This window comes from Dermacentor albipictus, chromosome 1, assembly GCF_038994185.2.
Source record: "Dermacentor albipictus isolate Rhodes 1998 colony chromosome 1, USDA_Dalb.pri_finalv2, whole genome shotgun sequence".
Lineage (NCBI taxonomy): Eukaryota > Metazoa > Arthropoda > Arachnida > Ixodida > Ixodidae > Dermacentor > Dermacentor albipictus.
In genome coordinates, this window is record NC_091821.1 from 42,544,834 (window position 1) to 42,568,953 (window position 24,120).

At 43.3% G+C, this 24,120-nt stretch overlaps 1 protein-coding gene across 1 annotated transcript in view; it reads right to left on the reverse strand.

Annotated features, from left to right (window-relative positions):
* The window catches only part of Cow (Proteoglycan Cow), a 58,597-nt gene extending 40,254 nt beyond the window's left edge, over positions 1-18,343 (reverse strand). Inside the window, exons 1-5 of the mRNA XM_065437817.2 lie at positions 17,813-18,343; positions 17,017-17,083; positions 16,757-16,859; positions 7,379-7,728; positions 1,605-1,749 (exon numbers count right to left, since the gene is read on the reverse strand). Coding sequence (XP_065293889.1) covers positions 1,605-1,749; positions 7,379-7,728; positions 16,757-16,859; positions 17,017-17,083; positions 17,813-17,953 — 806 coding nt within the window. The 5' untranslated portion in view covers positions 17,954-18,343. The remainder of the gene's footprint in view (positions 1-1,604; positions 1,750-7,378; positions 7,729-16,756; positions 16,860-17,016; positions 17,084-17,812) is intronic.
* Between the last annotated feature and the right edge of the window lie 5,777 nt (positions 18,344-24,120).

Sequence of the window (24,120 nt, forward strand, 5' to 3'; positions counted from 1 at the left end):
TCCTACAAATTTTGATGGTCTGTTGGTGCCTTGTCGTGCCCATACATGGCATGGAAACAATAATAAATTACATACACATGCTTTGCACTGTAACTAATATGAAAATGTGATATTGCTGTGATCCCATGGAATGTCAGATGCAGTCCAACCAAGCCAAGCCGTGGGCCAAAACAAGCATGTGTGCCTAGAATGCGAGATTTCAACATCTAGAAAATTTTTGTTTCTTTTCTCCAAGCATTTTAAGTCACACTTGCCAAGTACAGCCGGTGACATTTTTTTCAGACACTGAAGGGGGCTACATGCATACCGAACTCTACCACTACAGCCGTCAGTCTAGACTGTGTGTGTGAGTGACCTCACGCTAGATTGCCGATGAGGTCTACTGGTACAAACGTATTGATGGAGAGCTACCCACAGCGGCTTGTTGCCAGCCACTCCACTGCCCATTGGCAAATTTTCATCTCAGCCATACCGCCAAGGCCGCTAAGTGTAACCAGTGCCGCTTGCATGGCAGTCAGCAGCCAAAGTTGCAATCTACATTGACATTACATCAAGGAGTTTGAAGTGCCAAAACCACAATATCAATATTAGGCACATCTCATTGGGTGACTCCGGATTGATTTTGATCACCTGAGTTTCTTTAACGTGCACCCAGTGCATGGTACATCAGTGTTTCTGCATTGCGCCCCCATCGAAATGCAGCCGCCGAGGCTGGGATTGAGCCCACAACCTAAATGCTAGCAGGAAAGTTGCAATCTTGTATCATATGGCCGTAGCGGCGACTTGGTTCACAACCGTAATGTTTGCACGATCGGGTGTGCTGATCATGTCCGAGAGGTCAAGCGGTACATCGTGCAGCGTCCAAAATGTCAGTTGCCATGGTTCTATAGGCAGGTGGCATTGCCATGGGTATGTCAGAATGAGCATGCAGTTCCAAAAGATCAGGCACCTGGAAAATCTATTAGCAATTCTACTTGAAATTTTGCTGGCAGAATATATATTTTGAGCTCCTTGAAAACAATGTTGCTTGCTATAACCCATACCATGATGGATTCTGTGCTTTTGGCTTCACTATAGCAAAACAGTGCCCCATTTAAATAAAGCATGACCAACCAAACTTCACACTTACTTCGTTATATAAAATATGTGTCCCTTATATTGAAGTTCGACGGTAATGGTAAAGTGGTATTGCTATTTGCTGTGATATGCTGCTGCAACCATCTTATAGGCTGTGAAATTTCTTCCTGTGTTTTTGGAGGCCAAAAGTAATAAAACCCAGAGTTTTGTTGTTCTTCATTAGTGTGCCAAATTTTCTCCAGGCAAATATGTTTTTCACTTTTTGGCTAAAATGGAAAAGTGGGACATAAATTTACCAATGATTTGATACAGTATTTTGCCTACACATCCTGTCAGGAATGTCTGTGCAAGAGCAGTTTACAGTCTGTGCATGGCAAAAGCAGCTTTCAGAAAGGTCTCTTGTCCCATCAAAATAGATTTTTAAAACCTGGTCAACTTCAGCATGGCGATTTCATACTGCATGCAATTAGACTTAACACCATTTTGAATGACTGCTCCTATGCATGCTCAGTAAAAAGCACACGCACCTGTTGTTGAAGGCAGTAGGCTTGCCTGTGGCATCTTTGTTGGCTTTCTTTTCTTTGTCAATGGTATTTTGTAGCTTTGCCATGTAGCGGTCCCACCGGGCCTTCTGTCTACTTTCACGCTGCTGCTCCTCCAGGCTTTTCACAGCTGTAATGAGAAAAGATACCCTGACTAAATAGTGCTTTTACTAAACTACCACAAAATTTATCAACTTATAGATAAAGCATGCAATAAAGAATTAAGCAATAAATAACACCCCAGTTTGTTCCTACCTAATGGAGTCACATGGAAGTCAGCTACTATGCTACCTTCACAAAGCTCATTAGCTCCTGTCATTCTTACATTAGCTGAAAAGACTGCAGTGACCTGCTACTGCAAATGAGTACATTTTCAATTTCATTACAGTCAAACTGTAAATGGGCCATTATAGATCTGAGCTGATCAAGAAACAGAAGTAGAACATAAAGTTGGAGGCACACAACTTTTAGGATTTGCAAGCAAGGGTCACCAAGAATAGTCTGTCTAAAAAAAATTATATATATATATATATATATATATATATATATATATATATAACACTTACATTATATAACATATTATATCATTATATATTATTATATATAACACTATATATTATATATACACTTCGAAGCAACATAAAGATGACATGCTTGAACACAAAAACAACCATAATCCTTCGTCCCCCAAATACATTTCCTAGGGTGTGCGACATGGTAATGAGACTCAAAAAAAGTCGGAGTTTCGCATGAAAAATGAAGCATCGCTTGTGATAGCAAATTAGTGGACAGCTATATGAAGTAAGGATAGTAGCTTTATTGGCAATATAAACTTGTAAACATAAGCATACTAACTAAATTAACAAGCATGGTGTCACACGTGTATAAGCAAACATGAACACATCTTGCTCGATGACTGCAGGAACTCGCTGGCTGTTAAAATGCTGGAGTGAGGATGCGCAGCAGCAGAAGCAAGCGAATTGACCTTCGTGCTGCCTCTCGCATCAACGCGAACAAAGCCGTGAAAACACAGTGCATGGCAGACTCCGTCCAGTCACAGACGGCTTTCAAGATACAGCGGCCCACAGTAGAACGCCCCTCCCCCCTCCACTCCCTGTGGACTCCACTGTGGACTTTGTCCCCGTCACAGATAGCTTTCAAGATACAGCGGCATGGGTAGGCTCACGCGGCTGCCTGGAGTAGAACGCTCCCCCCCCCCCCCCTTTCCCGGAGCCTTGTGTGTGACGAAAGACAGCGCGCTTCCTTCCTGCTTTCCTCCTTTTCGTGTGCCAGATCGAGCTGCAATCGCCGGCTCATCCTTTAGGAAAAATTGTTTACCCAAACTTTCAGACACATCAACGTGTAGTCACCTTCAAAATACTTTCCATTAGACACAATACACTGGTTCTACCTCTTTTTCCATTGCTGGAAGCACCTTTCGAAGTTCTCTTGTGGCACTTCGGCAGCGATGTCGTTTCCTTTTGCATTGTTGTCACGTCCTCAAAATGCCACCCCTGGAGTACCAGTTTGCATTTGAGGAACAAAAGAAAGTCGCAGGGGGGCTTAATGAGGAGAGCAGAGCGAGTGTTCCAGCACAGTGATGCAATTGTGTGCAAGAACTCACGCACTATCAATGGAGACTGCACAGGGGCATTGTCGTGGTGCATAATCTAGCGCCAATTGTGTGACAAATTTGGATGCTCATGGCTCACACAATCTCTCAGATGCTTCTGGGCCTCCAGCTGCATTGACAGTTTGAGCTTGACCTTCAGGTACCAGTTCGTGGTGCAACAATTCCATAGTAGTAAAAAAACATGATCAACATTACTTTAATTTTGTTTTTGTTCTGTGCTTTTTTTGGGGAGACCTTGGCTCATCCATCTTCTTCCACTCCCTGTGCTGCGACTTCAGCTCAATATCGCATTCGTAAATCTGTTTCGTCACCGGTGATGACTTTTTGCAAGAGTTCATTGGTGTTTGAAGCTTTCAATCAATGCAACATTGTTTTCGTCACAACTTTTGCTGAAAAGTTGGCAGTTTCGGCACCATCTTCACACAAACCCTTCTCATTTCTAATTTTCAGTCAAAATCTGCTGAACAGGCGAGTTTTCCAAACCACTCGCTTATGCTATCGTTATAACAGTCATTCAGCGCTCACTGAGCCCAAGAGAACGCACTCTAGTTTTCATCCTCGCATGAGGTGGACGAGTGTCCTGATTTTGCATTGTCCTTGGGGTCTTCACGGCCTTCCTGAAAATGCAGAACCTAGTTGAATACTGTTCTTTCTTTTAGGGCACCCTTTCCATACACCTTTGGCAACATTTGATGAATTTCTACACCATTCTTGTACAACTTCACAATAAATTTGATATTGATCTTTTGTTCAATCTGTTCGTTGGTCTCCATTTCAACAAAGACTAAAAATGAGTTGCACAAGAAGTGCACGCATAAAATGCTGCCTTGTCATACAGCAGTCTGGCTCATACTAGAAGTCCACCTTTTGAGTGGAGAGAGCAGCACTGCTACACCACTTCTTTGTTGACTCACCACATCAACTTTTGGGACAGACATTGTACACAACACTACCCCTTTCTTGTGGCTAGTGCAACATCAAATCGACAGCATGGTTCATCCCAACAAAAGGGTACATATGCACTGTACGGCATTAAAGGCATTGCATGGGGGACGGATGCCATCGACTGATCATTGTTGCTGGTGCTCTTGCACACCTGAGTTCAGTGCACTTGTATTTTGCACAAGTTCCCCCAGCAAATTCGTAGTGAAATCGAAGAAGTATACTGCATCGAGAAAGAGTGCGATAATTGTATCAGTAAACTTTCACTGCTCAGACAGTTTCGTCATCTGCAAAGAATTGTGTGACAGCTGCACGAATGCATGGATGATGTGTACAGATTAACATTTTTCATGTGCACATGCAGGAAATGTGTGGTTTTGCGTATACATGTATGTCTAAAGCTCACTTTTTCTTTATAGCAAATGCTTCAGCTGATGTTTAGCATTCATTCTGCCTTTCCTTTGTATTACATTCTTTTGCACTGGTTCCAAAATGCATTCAGAATCTACAAACCAACCAATGCAATAATACATGTTATCAAGGCACTGAATTCACAATTTTCCTCACTGTTGTCAACAAATCCTCTGCATCATTTTTACTCAGCTTATTAGTGCACGATAGGCTGTGAATTGTGATGGCAACAATGAAATAGTGACTGTGCAATGCAATTACGCTTGCCGCAATAATGAAAGTCATAAAAATTATTCAGTTGAAGTGACAAGCGAGGTAATCAGAAAGAGCAGAGAGCCATGTGATAGGGACTTGAATAGTTTTGATACGAGTGCGCAAAACATTACCAAACCAACTAGGAAGGAATGGAAATCGAAATTCTCCAGTAGTATGCCGAATATGATGGTTGCATAATTCCTGTGCAATATTTTGCTTTACAAACATAGAACTTGTGAAAAGGGATAAGCCAAAATGCACATCTAGTACAATTATATCATTTTTCTGCACCTCAGTACTATAAGGGGCACTTGCACTTTTGAAATAAAGAGATATTTCAAGATTTGTGATTCCACTGCTTAAATGAAACTTGGAATAAATAATTTTTCTTTCTCTGCAATTTCTGCTAAAGTGCAGCCTACCATAGTTGTAACTTCCTGTAAGTGCATCAAAATTTCTGCATAAATAAACATTTTGCAGAACTACAATGTAAGCTTTCTTTTTTGTATAATTTGCTACCAGGGAAAGTATATCATATTATATTTGAGCCATGAATTAAATGTCACGAGGGTTTCTCCCTGGTTCTGTGGAAGCTACAAAGGAAACCTATAAACATTTTCAGACAGAAGGCTCTGCAGTTAGAAGAAAAATTTGTCTCGGTACGGGGATCAAATTGGGATTAATGCCGTTCCTGGGCGGTTGCTCTACCATCTGAGCTAATTACGAACAACATACACTCAGTCAATTTCAGTGTGATGAGATTCAACTGCACAGCAGAATCTTGTTCCTCAAGGGACTGGAGAGATATGTTCTGATAAGCAGGAGTTATGTTTTTAGAAAAAGATGTGCAGGGTGCAGCAGTATATTTTATACACCCTCTTAACAGAGTTGTCGGAAATGTTGAGCGCTAAGAAGGGAATATAGCAGCTAGTTAAACAAAGGCTGACAAGGTGCTTAGCACTTATTCTGGAACCAGTACAGTTGTCAACCGATAATTTGGACTCGGCAGGGACTGCCTACAAGTCCAAATAGACGTAAGTACAAAATAACTGATTCGCCAGAACTGATTTGATTGTTCTCCAAGTGGCAATAAAAGAATAAAACAAAAAATAAAAGATTGCAAACCGTTTTGCTGCATGCACATATGCTTTCATGCGACCTTGTCAGTCTATACTTCGACCATTGTCGTGCTGTTGATACAGACAGACCAAAGTGTGGTTAATGCATGTACCAAATCTGCATTCTCTCTCGACAGACACTGGCTGCACTCTGACAGCTGAAAACCGCAGGTTTTTCGCAACAGTCATTTTCCAGTCCTTCCCTTGCTTTATTGCCACTTTTGTTGGTGCCAACATCAAGGACAAAAGCCTCACTATGTAACATGTAAAGGAAAACATTGGATGTGTGGCATGCCATCTAGTAAGAATGACTTTCTTCACAGAAGACAGGTGTTGCCAAAATATAACATCCTGGTTCTTTCTGAAAAAAAATATCCTTTTGAGCTTGATTCTGTAGTTCTGTTTATAGTGAGTTCAACATTTTGGTTCCGATTAATGCAAGTTTGTTTACATTATTTGAATACAAAACAATCAATTGAAAGCATGTTGTACTGTATAACCGGCAATTCCATCTAAGCTGTCACTGTTTACCAGAATTTTACTGCATATGAAAGGCGAAAATAATGTGAGCTAACAGTACTTACCTCGTCCTCCCTTTCACGTTCCTGTTATTAGTGCATTTACCCATTTCTAACGTGCCCTCAAGCCTAATGCGCACCCAAATTTTGTGGGTTTAAAGAAAGGAAATGAATGTGCATCTGAATTTAATGTGCTGCCAATTTATAAAAGAAAAATATAGCATGCCCCCACGTTTGGGATCAGAAAAAAATGAGATGCGGAGAATTTGCCTTTACAGAAGGGAAACATTTTTTTTGATGAGCTTTCATAATGAAAGCAGCACATTGTCGTCACCATTTCCACTTCATTCGCTTCAGATGATCCCTTTTGCGAGATTTTATGTCACTCTGTATCAGTCTTGAAGTATGTGGCTGACAGCATTCTTGGCACTGTGCGCAGATAGTGAGCTTGGTACAGTGCCAGAAATGCGGGCAGCCATATATGCAGACGCATCTGGTGCCGAGAGTCACATGAAATCTGGCGAAAGTGATAGCACCTCCAAAAGTGATTGACTGCTCCAGGTTATATTTGAGCATAAAGTGAAGCCACAGTCATGCCCACAGCAACCTTTACAAAAATGTGCTCCGTCACCATCTCGTGATGGCGATGATGCAGTGTCTGATGGCAGGCTGTTGCCACCACCGCAAAACGTTATTTTGGCATGTTTTTAGGTTTCATGTCCAATTGTAATGTGCAAGCAATTTTCGGACCCATAGTTTTCGAAAAAAGGTGTGTTAGAGGTGCGTAAATATGGTACATATGAATTTTGCTTGTCCTAGATTACCTTACTGTGAACTTGCTTACAGCCAAATTAGTGAAAGCACCTACAGTTGTGCGCTCACCTTTACAGGGGCAGAATCCCTTGCAGGAGACCTGCACTGAAGTGCGTTGGCGGCAGTTGTGGTACTGGAGCCGACACTCTGACGAATATGTTTGGTTGTCTGTGCCACACACATAGTCTGCCTTGAACACGGGGCACGGTGGGCAGCGCAGTTCCTCCTCTTGGCTGCTATCTTCTTCCAGATACTGGTCATCATCGTCGTCATCGTCTTCTGCCTCTGCACTGCTCCATGGCTTGCTAGTAGTGCTGACTGCTGCAGTGCTGCCAGCACCAGCTGCAGTCGAGGTGGGAGGCATTGTTGTGCTCTGCTTTCTGTCATAGCTGCCCCAGCTGCTGGACAGGGATGCCTTTCTGCATAGTGCAAAGTGGGCACACACACGAGATTGAGGCATGGCTGTGTGCCATCACACATGCAGAAACACGCAACCTAATTTGTAAAACAGCCCTCCCCTTAGCACTAACTCTACAAGAGAATAAGCAGTGCTGAAATGTGGTGTAAGACAGCAGAATAGTAAGACGTGATCACTGTATTTGTACGGCACTGAGCCATTCAGACAAGGTCCTGTGAAAACATGCTCAAAAAATGTTTTCATGGAGTTAAAATATTGAGCAATTGTCTCAAACATACAGTATGTGTGGCCTACACAACGCATAGGTATCGCTTGCATGGCGCTCTTCAACGTTAGAACTTCAACCCCCACTAAACACAAGAGGCATCGGGCTGCATACACCTTTGCTGTATGCAGACCCATGCTTTACAAGAGTCTTTTTATTAAAGGGTGTGTATAGTACATAAAAAGCTATGGTTCACTATGCCTATACTGAAAGGACAGAAGTGATGTCAAGAATGACTGAAACAGTGAAGTCATAAAAGCAACTTTAAAGCAAAAGCAGCTTACCATCATGTGATGGGATGCAAGATGTGCAAACAAGTTTTAAACTGTGAAATCTTCATAACTGCTTCTTTTGCACATATAGGACAAAATGCATGTTGCGAGTGAAAATGGGGACTGCACATGCTGCCTTAAAATCTTTCAAGACAATTTGCTCTGCTGAAAAATACTGTCATAAACCACCATGTCCTATCATTAAGATAATGTGAATGAAGCTTAGAATGACAAAAAGCTGAGCAAGTTGTTAGGGATTTATAGTATAGAAAGGCAGGCATGTAACACGGACACAAGTCTGTGTTTGTGTTGTTCTTTTTGTTCTTCTAATGTCCGTGTTTTTAACAAAATTAAATTATGGGGTTTTACGTGCCAAAACCACTTTCTGATTTTGAGGCATGCCGTATTGGGGGACTCCGGAAATTTCGACCACCTGGGGTCCTTTAGTGTGCACCTAAATCTAAGTACACGGGTGTTTTTGCATTTTGCCCCCATCGAAATGCAGCCGCCGTGGCTGGGATTCCATCCCGCAACCTCGTGCTCAGTAGCCCAACTCTATAGCCAGTGAGCAACCATGGCGGGCGTGTTTTTCACGGCTGCCTTTCCATACCAAGGATGTGAATGGAGCCACTTAGCAGCAATGAATTGCCTGTGAGGTACCTATCTTGATCATTGCTCTAGTGGCACAAAAAATTAGAATGACATGCAGACACAGGGGGTTATCAGCATAAGAAAACAGCATTGCAAGCATAATAACGGCAACACAACTATATATGCAGACTTGCAACATGGACAAAGCTTGTGTGGTACACTGTACACCTTTTTCGAGTGCACTCGGAAGAAGTGTGCAGATAACCACCACTGATAACGTACAGGTCCACTACCAAGGGGTACAGAGGTTTCACAAGTGCCAATGCATTCTGCATTACAAGTGCTACAAACATTTTTGCTATGAATATGCAGCAAAGCAGGGCACTCTTTTCCTCACTTTGTAGGATCAAACTGAAGTGCAGTTACCCTAACTTCTGTCAATAACTTTTCCATGCATGCAAATGTTTGACAAGGCCAGACAACACTCAAGAGTACATCACTTCATGTATTCTGTGAAATTATGAGCAAGTAGGCACATTCCAAATGGATTAATTACAAACAGGGGTTTTGGCATGACCCACAGTGACTAGTCTGTATATGTAGTGATGCGCAATGCTGGTCTAACAGTCTCTTTGTGAAATTTAATATAATTAAATGTATTGAGCAACAAACAGCAAATTTTTTTTTTACATGCTAATCAGTTTTAGTTGGATGATATAAATGTGGAAGAGGGAAGCAAACTTGTGCAAGATCTAACAAAAGGGGGAAGAAAAATGAATGATGTGCTTGTGTATCAGTAATTGTGAACGAAATATACATTAACAATTAGCCAGGCAAGGCACAGTCAATATTCTGGCTTCTAACCAATTAAAACAACAATGCTATAAATTACGCAGGATGGCTTGTGCCCATAAAGCCTAAAAGTGAAACAAAAGTATTGTAAACACAAATTGATAGTACAACAAACGTGCAAATGTAACATGAACTCTACATGCACTATGCAACATGTAATCAAACAATAGTGTGCATAGAGAGACACAAACGACCAGACCAAGCAACACCACCCACTTCCCGCTAAAAAAGGCGCGAAAAACTTTAAAAGCCAAGTGTAAGCACTATTTACGTAGCTCTCAAAATCAATGTTACTGTCCTTAGATGTTGCCAAGTGGAATGAAGCCCCACAACTTTGTGCTTAAGTGAAGTGCTCTTACTGTGTATACAAGATGTTGCAATGACTTGCCTCAAACCATTCAATAACACCTGAAAGTCAGATATCAAAACTGGAAAAAAAAAACACACAGAAATTTGTGTCTCTGCTGTTGGTGTTAGCATGATGTAGAACAATTGGAATGCAAGCTTCAGGCTTTCTGTACCAGCAATCTCATTTGAACAAAATAGACAGCCTATATGTGAAACTGGTGGAAAGACTTCATTGAATTTTGTTATGCAGGAAGCCTGCACTAAAGTTCATCACACTGGACGATGAACTTATGAGCTGTTCCACAATAGCATTGTGCCATCGCTTGTTTGGATGCACAAGTGCCCTACCCCTTCCAAAGGCATGGCTGTACATTCTCTCTTTTACCAGGCTTGGACATTCCAGAATGAAGGAGCTTGAGCACTCTTACTTCAAGGCACAGCCAAGGAGTTGTCAAGGCTGAGAACACTGAGCACAGGCATCCAATGAAACAGCTTTGCACACATTACTGCTTAGAATGCCATCTCTTTCTGTTGCCCATGCAGGTGGCATTGATAGTGAAAAGGACACCCCAAGGAGTTACATCACCTTGGGCAGCTTCAGTTTCCTACACTGCCTTTGAGCCAGTAAAGTATCGTGCGTAAATAATCACAGGTGACTTTACAATGTCTTGAATTATGAATGAAGTTGATTCCTTGGTTGATGGTTTTCTGTTAGTGGACAAAAGTGCACGACAATATAACGTGACTCCGGTGCTGACATGTAGGCTTGGGATTACAGCATGTTTACAAACCAGCTGTGCAGCATTTGCACACGAAACCCTCAAGCAATTATGCATAAAGTATATTCTGTCTCTCTCTCTCTGTGCATGTGTGAGTGCGTGCATGCGTGTGTATGTGTTTTACTGTTTGAGTTTGAATTTATGCTGCAAATACCACTGAAAATACAATAAGTTGCATGTACTGTCAAGAGATGACAGACTGTCAAATCAAGCATATTATCAAGCCATCTCAAAACCACTCCAACAGCAATGGCATATTTGCTATTTGTCAAATGTATAAATACCCCTCTCGAAAGGAAGCTCATACCCCTGCCACATAGGCACAGGAAATGACATTAACTGGCTAATGCCTTAAACTTTAATGTCATTTGCGGGGTGCCACACGGACATGCTTAATGGCATTAAAGCTTAATGCCATTCACGACGTAGTGCATTCTCGTAACTCACTTGGCCATCAAATGCGTACTCTCATTCCCAATGTCTCCCCATTCTGACGAGACTAAACGGATTCTTAGTGAATAACAATTGATATATTCTTCACTTTCTTTAAAAAAATTGCTCTTTCTCGTGGCGTAGTGCGTTCTTACAATTATTACAACTCACTTGGCCGTCGAATGTGTACTCTCGTTTCCAACGTCCCCGCGTGGCTGTGGTGACCATATTCTGACGATATTAAGCTAACTTGTAGATATAAACAACTAATATATTTTTCACTCCTTTAAAAGGAGCTCTTTGTTTTCGTAGAGATCAGCAGGCGATCTTGCCACTACGCACAGCTAGAGCACTAATTGTGAGTGCGTTAGCCAGGAGAAGCTGTTCGACTGCATGGCGGCGGCTCCATGCCTTGTTGACCTCATACTGAAGCCTTCGAATTTCTCGACTATGTTTGGCTCGAAGAAGCACATACACCAGAACAAACTGGAGCACATGACTCAAATTCTTCAGTTTACGGCTGGGTGCAACAATTACATTCCTGAAGTAAACTACAAACAATACGCCTATTAATGTTTCTCACACTATTTTTTAAACATCTGCTCCCTAGATAACTGTATTTTTTTATTGTATTACGATTGGCAAGCAAACTTAACCGTTTCACTGCAGCTATCACCATCGCAACGTTTAATGTCATTAAGTATGCGCGTGTAGCAGCGATCGAAATATAATGACATTAAGAAACTTAAGGTCTTAAATTTTTAATGACATTAACCTCGTCCATGTGGCACAGGTATTAGACTTCAGTGAATCTGCTAATAAGCCATATTTTCATACTGAGCAAATAAAATGATTTCTGGAAGATTTTCTTCTAGTCTCATAATACAATACAGCATTTTCCTTGCACTGATTTGTTTTTAAAAGTGTAGGAAGCACATTTCTCCTCAACCACAAGTTAGAACCAGGTGTGCAAAAAAAAAAAAAAAAGAAACTGTTCCAGGATTTGGCAAATGATAGTCAAAGTTATAATGGCTTAGAAACAGTCTGTAAAATATTACACGATTATAGTTTAACCATACAGGGCGGGTTCTGCATTAATGTGCAAGTTGGGAAGGCAAAAACAGTCTTACGCTGAAACTAGTTGCACCTTATTATGCACTGTAACCTTTTTTACTGTTTGCCTGCACTATACAAAGGTGCTATCTTGTACAGACACAATGACCAGTTCTGGTGAAAGATAACAAAATTCTCTTACAGTGCAAGAACTTGGGACACGGCTGCCTCCACAAGCAATGAGACTCGGTCAGAATCAGGGTGAGCACCATTTCTAGGTGTTTGTCTACTGGCTATTTATTATGCTGACACTGCCATTGTGTGGTGGCCTTTCCTCTCTTGAAATTGTTTGTGCAAATTTTCAAACCTTTTGCAACAGGTACATCCTCTTGGTTGTCTGTTCCTTCGTGTGTCTGTTCATTAGCATCACTTTAAATAATTTAACTTTACCAATTGGTCAACTTCCTGGGTAATCCCAAAATGGAAACAGTGTGGTTTGTGTAAACTTTTCCCCTACACTGAGTATGCACCTAGTGAAGTGAAGATTATTCGAAAGTTCAATAAGTCAACACAGTATTAAGGAAGGGGTCCCCAAACATTTCGGCAGCAGAGGATTCCACCATTTTTCAAGTAGTGCCGGGTAAACTGTGTCACTGCACTCCCCCATCACAAGTTATGCACACAGGGGAGAGCACAAGTGCGTGGCACCGGAACACACACAATAGAGTCCCCAATACAATGTTCATTACACAGAAACAAAGACAGCAACAACAGATATTACAGCAACAAGGGTGCTGGCATAAGGGCCAGTCACTTCTCAAGTCAGCTGCAACTTCGAGCCAGTTCTAGCACTTTTCAACTTACACGGTAATTGAGAAAGCCTGACCACAGGTATGCACTATTAGTACGTCAAAAGAAAGGATCACATAGGAAAGGTGAGAAGACCCAAAGGTTCCAAGAAACCCAGTTCTTGTAGTACTCCACTGCAGCTATACACTGCAATGGATTACTACAAATGCATGCTCTGTTACTGAGAAGAGTTTGAATTATGCTGCATCAATCAGTTTATAGCCAAACTACAAGGCACAGGGGTACAGCACATAGAAAGAATGTCTACAGAGGGGAGTGTATATATGGCAGGCACACTTCGTGAAGAAAGCTTTTAACTGTGGCTAGAAAGCATCAAACCATTTATACATATACTGGATTATACCAAACCTGCCATTCACAATTATTTTTGGGTGGAAGGCATGCCACCCAAACTACAAAAGACAACTAATGAGGGCTCACAGTACATATACACAGCAAAACCTGGTGACAGCCTAGACATGCCTGTAAAGCTACAATTAAAGTGTTTCAATATAAATTAACATGCAAAAGCTGCCTCCTGTGTCTCTGATCAGAAATTTAAATGTTTTTTCTCTATTGCCCTGCATAAATAACCAAATATTGTATTCTAGAAAAAAAAACGCAGAACACACTATATGCTTCACTTGTTTCTTCATGTTGCAGGATCCATTACTTTGTCACCAGTAGCCACAAATGAAAACACCAAATAATGAAACATGCAGATGACAAAAACAGCTATACTTTCAGTATGCAAAGGAACAACTAAAGTAAGAATTGGTGATACTAATGGAAATTTAGAAAAAACAGTTTGTCCTACAGTTTGTAGAAACTTCAGCTCTTATTCACTGTCTTTTCTTAAGTCATTAAGTTTATACACAAAACATTGAGGCACTACTGAAATGCCACATCAGATACCTGCATGCCGAGAGCTGCGATACACTATGCATAACCACAACCACTATTACTAAGCGATAGTGGTCATAGCAGTACATATCTCAAAATTTAGTGTGCAAGGTAGAGGCTCAAAAAAGAAAGCCAGCCCTCAAACAAAGCATGACATAAAATTACAGCATTAAAGACCATTTGGCTTCATGCCCGTTCATTTCCTACTAAATTTATAAGATTCAAAGGTAAAAAAATAGAAATAGACATTAAATTTAAACACTAGCACAGAAAATGGGGTACAAAATTCACCCACAGCAACGTGCCCTGCACTTTCTTCAGTTTAAACCAGAAAATATGCACCAGCCATAGCTTCACTAAAAATTTTCTCTGTGAAAGAGGTTAAAAAAAAGATGGAAAATCTGTATGCAAATACTAACACTTTCAATGCAGTCAAGGCATGATGAAAACTTGTCTGGTCGGGATTATACATAGTCAAAGGAAAAATGAACACCGACCACAGACATAAATAATGACATTTTGGCTCCCATGCGGGAATCTAGGCTGGAATAACGTAATACTATTCCAGTGTGTTTTGATTCCAAATCTGCCATTAACCCTCCGCGATACATCAGAATGACTCTGGCCCAGCCCATTTGGACGGCGCCTGAGCCATTTTGACCTATCGCAGAGGGCTAATGATGGATTTGGCATAAAAACATGCTGGAATAGTATTACGTTATTCTGGCCCTAGTAAACAATTGTGAATGAAGATTGTGAACCAAAGCTACTACATGGGAGCCGAAACGTGTTGTTATTATTTATGTTTGTGGTCAACGTCCATTTTTCCTTTGGCTATCTTCAATGCACTTTAATGTTGCCTATTGACGGTCAAGCTGATGTTATTGAGAAGTCAGAATTGAAAACAGGCTTGATAATTTGCTAAGGTTTACAGAGGGCAATGGGGCTCAAGCAGCACAGAGGATTCCATATCAAGTAACAAGCAGTGAATAACTATAAAGGAACACAGTGACGGCATGTAGCAAACTTACCCACTTGACCCCAACTTTTTCTTAAATTCCATATGAAATTAGTACTGTTGAAGTCAGGCTAGTAAAAAAATAAAATAAAATGATTTCTGCATGAACTTCATAACACTAAATTGTCTTCTTTCACTATAGGCACCTCACCATAAATTTGCCAGTGATGAAAATGAAGAGAACAAATAAGGTAAGGAGGAAAGGGGGGATACATACTTTGACAACCTGTCCAAAAATAACCAACCTCAACAATTGATTCAAGTTTTGTGTAAAACACCGCATTCATAATGCTGGATGCAATCATGATGATAACAATACTGATAAATGAAGATTGCAGAGCCAGCAATTCCAGATGCCCAAAATGATGATATGGCATGAACCCTACCAGCAGTGGATGAATAGTCTTCAGCACTGTTTCAAAAACCAGCACAGTGGCACATGCAAATATCTGCATTTAAAAACAACATTTTCTTTCACATGCTGCTTCTTATTGTTCAATGAGAAGCACTGTTAAAGCACAAAACAAAGCACCAACTCAGTTACTGATGCCAAACTTTGAGGTCCAAGTTTTCAAAGGTAATTCATTGTTAAAATATCACCCCCAAATGCTGAGGCACATATTCTAACTTCATGATTCTGTGCTGTGAAAAGTGAACTTACTTTTACTTACATCCCACTAAAGTGGATCCATAAATTACAGCATAACTCACTCATCTTTGCCAAGTGTTTAAAGCCTTTCATTCCTGTCCATTTCATGGAACGTATCCATGGTAGCAGTGAATTACGCAATTGTTGTGTATTCATCTCACAATGTTCATCACCACTTCCACTGATAATTCACTCCTCTGGCACCCTCTATTTAACAGCCTCAGTCAATGCTGAATGCCTCCAGATAAGATATGCCATTAAAATAAATATATACATTGATCTCCCATTTTTAATAATTTCAGTTCTGTAGCTGTCACTGTCCAAAACAAACCTCACCTCTAGGACTAAATGGAGCAAATAAAAAATATAGCAGGCACTTTCCCATAGTCTCCACATGATGTTTTCGTATTTCAATTCATAAACTAACTGAAGAGCAGGTTACTATGCTCACCTTCTCGTAGTATAACTTCTATCTTAGCTCTTGGTGTTTATGTACAAGAAACACTCCATAAAAAGTTTTTTTAGAGAGGTGACATCCAGATTAAGTGATTGAATAATGGCAAAAGTGTTGCATGAGAAAAATGCCATCACCATGAAAGCAAGAATTTATTAGGCTCACCTTCCTTTAATACCCTTGCAATGTTAACTTTGATTTGTCAGGTTGAAAAGAATAATCCTGCCTTCGTTTTGTTTCCAGAGGGGTGGTACCTGAACAATATAATTGGTGATACAGAAGCATAATGCATAAACGGAAGGTATATATGATATGTGCACTGGTTCTGAAGGATAGCAAATAAATATTTGTTTAAAACAGAGTATTTAGCTTTGCACCAGCCGATATAGACATTTTCATTAGTACACAATTTGCTGCTTAAAGCTGCCACTGTTCCAGTTCATCCAGTTTATAGGATTGAATTTACATAATTGACAAGAAAATACACAATATTAATATGCCCAGCAAGTAAACACACGCCATCTAGGTGATTATACAATATATTATAAGGCACAAATGTCTTACTTCATCTTCTTGACTTTCTTCGCACTGACACAGATAGCGGTGTTTTCATCTTGAATCAAGCACTCCTGTGTCGGCTTGCACTGAACGGTGCGACAGAGGTCGGCTGCAACACCATGGAGCAGAACATTAGACACAGATTTAAACACACAAAAGAGCTGCCGTTAAGCTAAACTTGCATCAAGGCTTCGTTAACTTATTGAAATAATTCCTTTTTGTTTAGGCAGTCAATCGCAAACATTTCGACAAGTTATGTTACTCACCGTCGGCGAAGGACCAAGCGTTGTATGTCGCTTTAAGATCTTTCGTGGAATCCTTCTGCGTCGAAGTCTAAAAAATCAAAATGAAGACAAACAATATAGTAAATATATTTGTGCTACCTCTTTCCTCTAGCACGAAATCCTGAGAGCAAGACATCCGATCTTGACGTCGTGGGCACTTGAAACACCCCACATACGCGCGTCTAGCTCAGTATCTGAGCGTCTTAGTTTGCACGGCGATCCGCGAGAAAATACAAACAAAATAAGTAAAAAACCGATGCGTATATTTCCTTTCGATTACCCGCAGCAACTGCGGGCGGGCCACAGAACATTTGAACGAAAACATGGTTAAAGCATCGGAAGATCGTACGCTCCATCAGGAGCAAAACAACTCCCCTCTACTATAAACGAAGGTTTGTTTTTCGCAAGCAATGTATAACTGAACACTTCTAAGCGCATAATATCTAGTACGGTCTCTTATTTCTCGTAAATACGTCATGCCCAAGATAAAACACAACCGATAATAAACGGGCTTTTATTATCGGTGGCGTTCGATACACATTCCTTTCTCATCGCTAGAGGAGGGCGACAAGTAGGATATTAGTAATTTGCTCTCACAGCAGGAACAAGCTAGCGCAACTAACGGGCCAGCACAATTATACCTGCACAAACGTCAGCGAATCGTGACAAGCAGTGGGCGCACGAGATGAGGCTGCATTTTTAAGAAATACCATCAGTGTGATCGCAAAAAAAATGAAGCGCAGGAGCAGGTCAGCGCTGCTTCCTCCGCACGACTCACCTCATCTCGAGAGTGTTCCTCGAACTCGAAGTCCCATTCCTCAGAGTCTTTAGATTTGTCTTTGATGGTAGTCGAGTACGCTGTGCAAAGAAGAGACGCCACAACAACTACCCAGAGCCACGCCTTCTTGTCGGGACGCATCGCTCCTTCCCAGCGCCGATCGGCTGCAAGTTTAGGCTTAGACCTTTCGCAACCTCACCAACACCGGATCAAAGCGGCGGATGCGAAGAGCTGCGCGCACAGACTCTCGACCTTTCACATAAGTCCGTCAGCGCGTTGCTCAATACCCTCAAAGTTTCGTGCAAATGGTTCGGACTGGTTAACGGCACCCACTGGCTTTAGCAAGAAAAAAAGGGCTGCGAAAGAAAAGAGAAACGGGCTTCGATATTACAGAGAACCCCGTCTATTTCGCGCACGGCGACTCTCCTAAAACTCAAGCTGCCAGCTCCGACCGCCGCTGCGTCGGCTCCGCTGACTCGGTTGTAGTTATCGGACTCTGTGCCAGAGGGCTCTGAAGTAGTGCGCGTCGGCTTCATCGATTCGGACGTCGGCCGTGTCCTGTTATCGTTAACAAGCGATAGGTATAGGCACGCGCACGCACGCACACGCGCACACTACCGCACGAGCGATTGCGCGTACTAAACGCACCTGGCGCGCTTCACTTTTCAGCCTTCCCGTTTTGGTTTTCTACGCGCGTGGGCGTGCGATCTGTGGACGCGAAACGATGATCTCGAAAGGGTACGCGCTTGTTAAAAGGGTTTCTCTCTTCTTTCCTTTTCTTTTATTTTTTTATTTTGTGTGGAGTGGCGGGAATCGCTTCGAACATACGGGTGGAGAAAAAAAAAAATTCAAATGAAGGGAAACTTGAGCTGGACGATTCTGACTGAAACAGAAAACCAAAAGAAAATTAGAGCTATCCTTATTTTTAGCTATCCTATCCTAAATAGAATGTGATTTTTCGTTATTTCGAAGACTTATCCGTCATTTATGATGGCGTAGTGCTAGACATAGGCGCCGACAAAGGGGGGGGGGGGGTGCTCCGGGCCCAAGCCCTCTCCGGAGTTTTCAGGCGGGGGGGGGGGGGCTGACCTCCCCCCCGGCGATGCCGCAACCTCCCTGCCCCCACCCCACCTAACGTTTCATTGCCAGAGTTTTGTGACCCACATCATTCGAGGTTTCTTTTGACTTGCCTCGACATTCTCACTTAAAATTTTATTGTGGCTAATAGCTTTTATTGGATCATTGTTGTCGCGGACGTGTACGGATTTTAATTCATACTTTGCTTTATTTCTGCAAATCACGATAATAGGAGAACAAGCGCATTAGAAGTACCAGCGGCGGCTGCCTCATGCGTACTTTCTCACTTCAACATTGTTTTGAATTTCCACTGTAAACCCCATGCACACACACAATATATTTAAATATATGCACCGGACAAAGTTTATTATATTCTTAAAGAGAAGGAGCTAGCCAATTAACAATTATGTCTAAAGGTATGGATAGCTTATGCCTAGAGAATGAATATGTTGCTGCATGTTCACCTCTCTTCAAAATGCTTTGCGGGGTTTTTTGACCTCGAAAAAAACCTGTAGACTTTAGCGACACCTTCGGCAGAGTCTTTTATAAACAGCGTGCAAACTGCATGCGAATATATGTGTCTCAGTATCAATTCTCTTTCTCGTGAGCAAAGCTAACGACTCAATAAAACTCTTCTAATAATTTACAACATTTTTAGGGATAGAAACATTGTCACTTGCACGCAGAGGTCATAAATCTACACGGTGTCCCAATTAACTATCTTGCACCAAGATTCCAGCACATTGTCCTTCCACATATTGTCTGGTAAATAAACTTGAATTTGAGTTTGATTTGAGATTAAAAAGAAAAGCAATGCGTTACTCGAAGAAAACCTAGTGCATATTGTTTCCAGTGCAGTGGAGTAGCTGCCAGTAATTCTTCCGTTACTGAGATTTAATTAGGTAATTGTAATTGATTATCTAACTCGAGACGTACAATCATAGTTATCAAAGTGTCAATGAGGCATTTGTAGGCACAGCCAAGGGACATCTAACTGCGGTATCTTCAGCGACGTACTAATTGCGTACTAAATTTTCCCGACTGATAAATAAACCCTACGAAATATGGCGAATATCACGTGACTGCGCTCTCACCCGCATCGTAAAACAGCGCCCTCAAACAGGCTCCTTCTGAGTTAGCCAGAACTAAATGAAGGAAATAAAGAATAACACATCAAAGCACTCCGTACACATGGTTAACGAGTGAAGCTGAAACGTGTGGCCCGGGTGTTTATCAGTGGGTCAATCACTAAGGTTCGTTAAACGACGGCTTGGTAGGCTCTCGGATCCTCGTGCAGTTGCTGCTTACGCTCGGCTGCACGAGCCTGTTCTTGTGTCCCGGCTGCAGCATCGGGACGGCGTAGAGGAGCTCGTTCCCGGTTCTGCTCGTAGCGTGGCTGATAAAAAGCTGCCTGCTCCTCAGGAGTACGTATGACGCGTCACCTACCCGTTTCGGAGCCGGAGAGAAACTGCGGCGCGCCCGCTTGCTTGAAAGCCTTTATTGAAAACAAAAAGAGAGGTGGAGCCCTTAAGGGGCTCCGCAATGGGTGGAGTCCCTATTCCGGGACCCCATTGGTACGAGCCGCCAGCTTAGCCCTCTGGACCAAGGCCTTCTAAGCCTGAAGGTCCGAGCAACCGAGCAGCGTTGCCTCCCACTCCTCACGGGTTGGGTTAGGGTTGAGGGAAAGAGCTGAATTTAGCTGACAAGCCCAAGCCATGAGGTAGGTGTCAGCCACTTCCCCACAGTATTGGCACTTGCCAGTGAAGGAGCAATCGAAATGTTTCAAGATTGCCGGGCACAATAAAGTGTTAGCGAAAAATCGGATCAAGATTCGTTCATTAGGCTTGCCAAGCCCTTTTGCAGGAGTTGGGCATTGGCGATGCCTATCTTTGTAAAAGGTCGCGATATCTTTGAATGCAACAAGATAGCTGCTTTCGGATTCCAGGTACTCATGGTCTAACTGGGACGCCCGGTAGATGAGTGCTCGGGTCGCCGTGTTCGCGGCTTCATTCCCTGCTAGGCCCTGGTAGCTCGGAGTCCAGACCAGGCAGTGGGGGGGTAGGATCAATTGTCCCGTTGCTATAGTTCTCCAATATTCATTCCGCTAGTGGGGTGATCCAACCAGCTTCATAATTTCGACAAGCCCCGCGCGAGTCGGTTATGATATATTGAGACCGGGGGTCAGAGGCAGCTAGGGCAATAGCTACTTCTGTATGTGTTGAGCCCGAGGCTTTGAAAGTGAGCCCATCTACTTGCTTTTCCTCGTGGATGACTGCTGCCGTATACCACCCCCCGCGGCATGGACCGGCCACAACCACGTAGAAGACTCCGCGTTTGTTGCCATAGTGGCCTTGCAAGGCGTCCGCCCTCGCCTGGCGACGACCACTATGGTCTTCCCTATCCATACTTAGGGGAGGGGTCGAACTCTGATGGCGCGTCTCCGGAGTTCGGGCACTCGGACCCGCTCCTGAATGTGAAAACTGTGTTTCAAGTGGAGCCGGTCCAGAAAATGCCTTCCCGACTTTGTCTGAGCTGGACGTGTGTATTGGCTGGTAAGGTGGGCTTCCTTGAGCTCCTGAAAGGTGTTCACTACTCCCAAAGCGAGAAGTCTCGAGTTCGAAGTTGCGACAGGGAGGTCAAGGGCCCTCTTCAACACTTTGCGGAGGATGACTTCGAGTTTGGCTTCATCATGTTTCCGCAGATGGAGATAGGGGACCGAATATAGAATTCGGCTGGTTACGAAAGCATGAGCTAGCCGCACAGCGTCCCTGCTTCGTAATCCCCCTCTCTTGTTCGATACACGCCGGACCATTCGGCCCACTTAATCCTCAACCTTACGGAGCTTTTCTAGTGTTGTGTCTACCCTTCTTTGATTGTGGATAAAGATACCGAGAATTCGGAGATTCTTGGCCTCATGTATGGGACCACTAGCCAAAGAGAGACGTATTTGTGTAGTGTCCTTAGGTGTTGGTCTAAGGTGCACAAATTCCGATTTGTTTGGTGCACACTGGAGTCCACAGCGCTCTGCGTAGCGATCCACTACGTGGGCGGATGCTTGCAGGTTTTCCTCCATATGCCCTAGGTTTCCCTCTGCGGTCCAGATGGTGATATCGTCGGCGTACAGCGCGTACCGCACGCCTTCAATACCGTTTAGGTGGGCCGGGAGATGCACCATCGCAAGGTTAAATAGCAGCGGGGAAAGCACAACGCCTTGTGGAGTCTCCCTAGTACCCATTTCGTAGGGTCCATATTCAGTGACTCGGATTCTGACGAGTGCTGCTCGATCCGTCAAGAAATCCTTGATATACTTAAATGTGTTTTTGCCACAGTGGGTCTCATTGAGGTGTGCTAAGATAGTGCTGTGTTTAACGTCGAAAGCTCCCTTTAGATCTAAGGCCAGGAAATCTTTGCCGTTGTGAGGGTGCTCCGTTGGCTGTTGTATGTCGTGATTGAGTTGTAATAATATGTATTGTGCCAACTTGTGTGGGCGGAAGCCGAACATGGTGTCTGCAAAAGTGTTACGCTTTTCAAAATATTCTGAGAGCCTATCGCGCACCATTGTCTTCATTAGTTTGCTCACACGTGTTCGATGTGAGCGAGATATGTCTCAGGTTGTCCGTGTTAATTTCCTTTCCTGCTTTAGGAATGAAAGTGACAAGGAATGTTTTCCAATCGAGGGGTATGAGAGTCTCCTCTTTCCATATGGCATTAATGTAGTCAAGAAGGGCTTCATATACGCGTGATCTGGCAGGTTGGCCAGCAGTTTCACTGTGACGTCCCGACCGGGCGCAGTGCCTCTCTTCATTGTGGCTAAGGCTGCCTTGAGGTCGTAAAGTTGGAACGACTGATCCATCTCTGGATTATCTCTGCCTGCATAGAGATATTCCTGACCTCGAGGGTCCTGTTTGGCGCAGAGATACTTGTCCCTTAAGGTCTCTGCCAGTTGTGTTGTTGTGCCCTGGAGATTGTGTAAAGCACGTTGTAAGTGTTTCTGTGTTTCTCCTCGCGATTGAGCGGGATCAATCAAGCTGTGGAAGAGCTTCCATGTATTCTTCCCTGACATCTGTCGGGCTGCCGTGTTGCAGCAATCAACCCAGTTGGAATCAACTAATTCAGAGGCCTACTCTGCAGCCTGCTGGGTCAGGTCTGTTATACGTCTTTTCAATATTTTGTTGTGTTTTTGGTGTTTCCACCTTTTCGTGAGACTGCGGTGAGCTTCCCAGAGATGGAGTAAATGATTATCCACCGATGGACAGTCCTCCGCAATCTGTATGCATGTCACATGTTTCTTGAGCGTTGTCATGAGATTTTGAGCCCACGAGCTCTACCCTTCTTCGAGAAGACTGGCCTGCGGCAGGGACTTACGGAAAGCAGTCCAGCCTGGCAATTTCGCCTGAGTTATTGGCCTTTTTAAGGGCTGGGTATGAATTAAAGTGTTAAGGATGCAGTGATCGCTTCCTAGCGTGTCTTCGGTGTTGTACCACTCAATGTGTTGTGTATGTTTGGAAAGCGTGAGATCGGGACAAGTGTACCGAGTCACGGACTTTCCAACACGTGCTGCTGCGACGGAGAACAATAACGTCACTACTGGTGCAGCTAATCGCGCGCCTCCTTTTCGCTTTTAGAGCGCAGCTCTTTGGCGTCCGTTCCTGGGTTTCGCGTCGTCGTCGGCGTCGTCGTCGACGGCGTCGGCCTCGTAACCAGCTCGCCTCCGCCGCCGCGCTCCGCCGCCGCGCATGCGCCGCTGCTCCGCCGCCGCGCATGCGCGCTGTCGGCTCTCCGGGCGAGGGAGGATGATGGAAGGGAGGAGGAGAGACTGTGGAGGAGGGCTGGCTACACAAATGGCTCTTTGGCGTCCGTTCCTGGGTTTCGCGTTGTCGTCGGCCTCATAACCAGCTCCGCCCCCCTTTCATCCCCCCAGCGCTAGCAGCGACCGACTGATACCGCTTTCGTGAGTCCGCTACCGCACTCACGAAAGACGTCGTGCACTTCCTGCAACTCGCATTAACCGTCCATCGATCCACACCGATGTTAGTAGTGGGGGACTTTAATGTTGACATAAAGACAAACAGCAATTTCCTAACACTTATGCGGGAGAACATCCCGTTCCTCTCGCTCGTAACGCGTCCCACGGCTGTGACAACCTCGCGAGGCACTTGTATAGATCTCGTCTTTGAGAATCAAGCATTGGTGTACCAAGTCGAACATATATCAGTCTATTTCTCCGACCA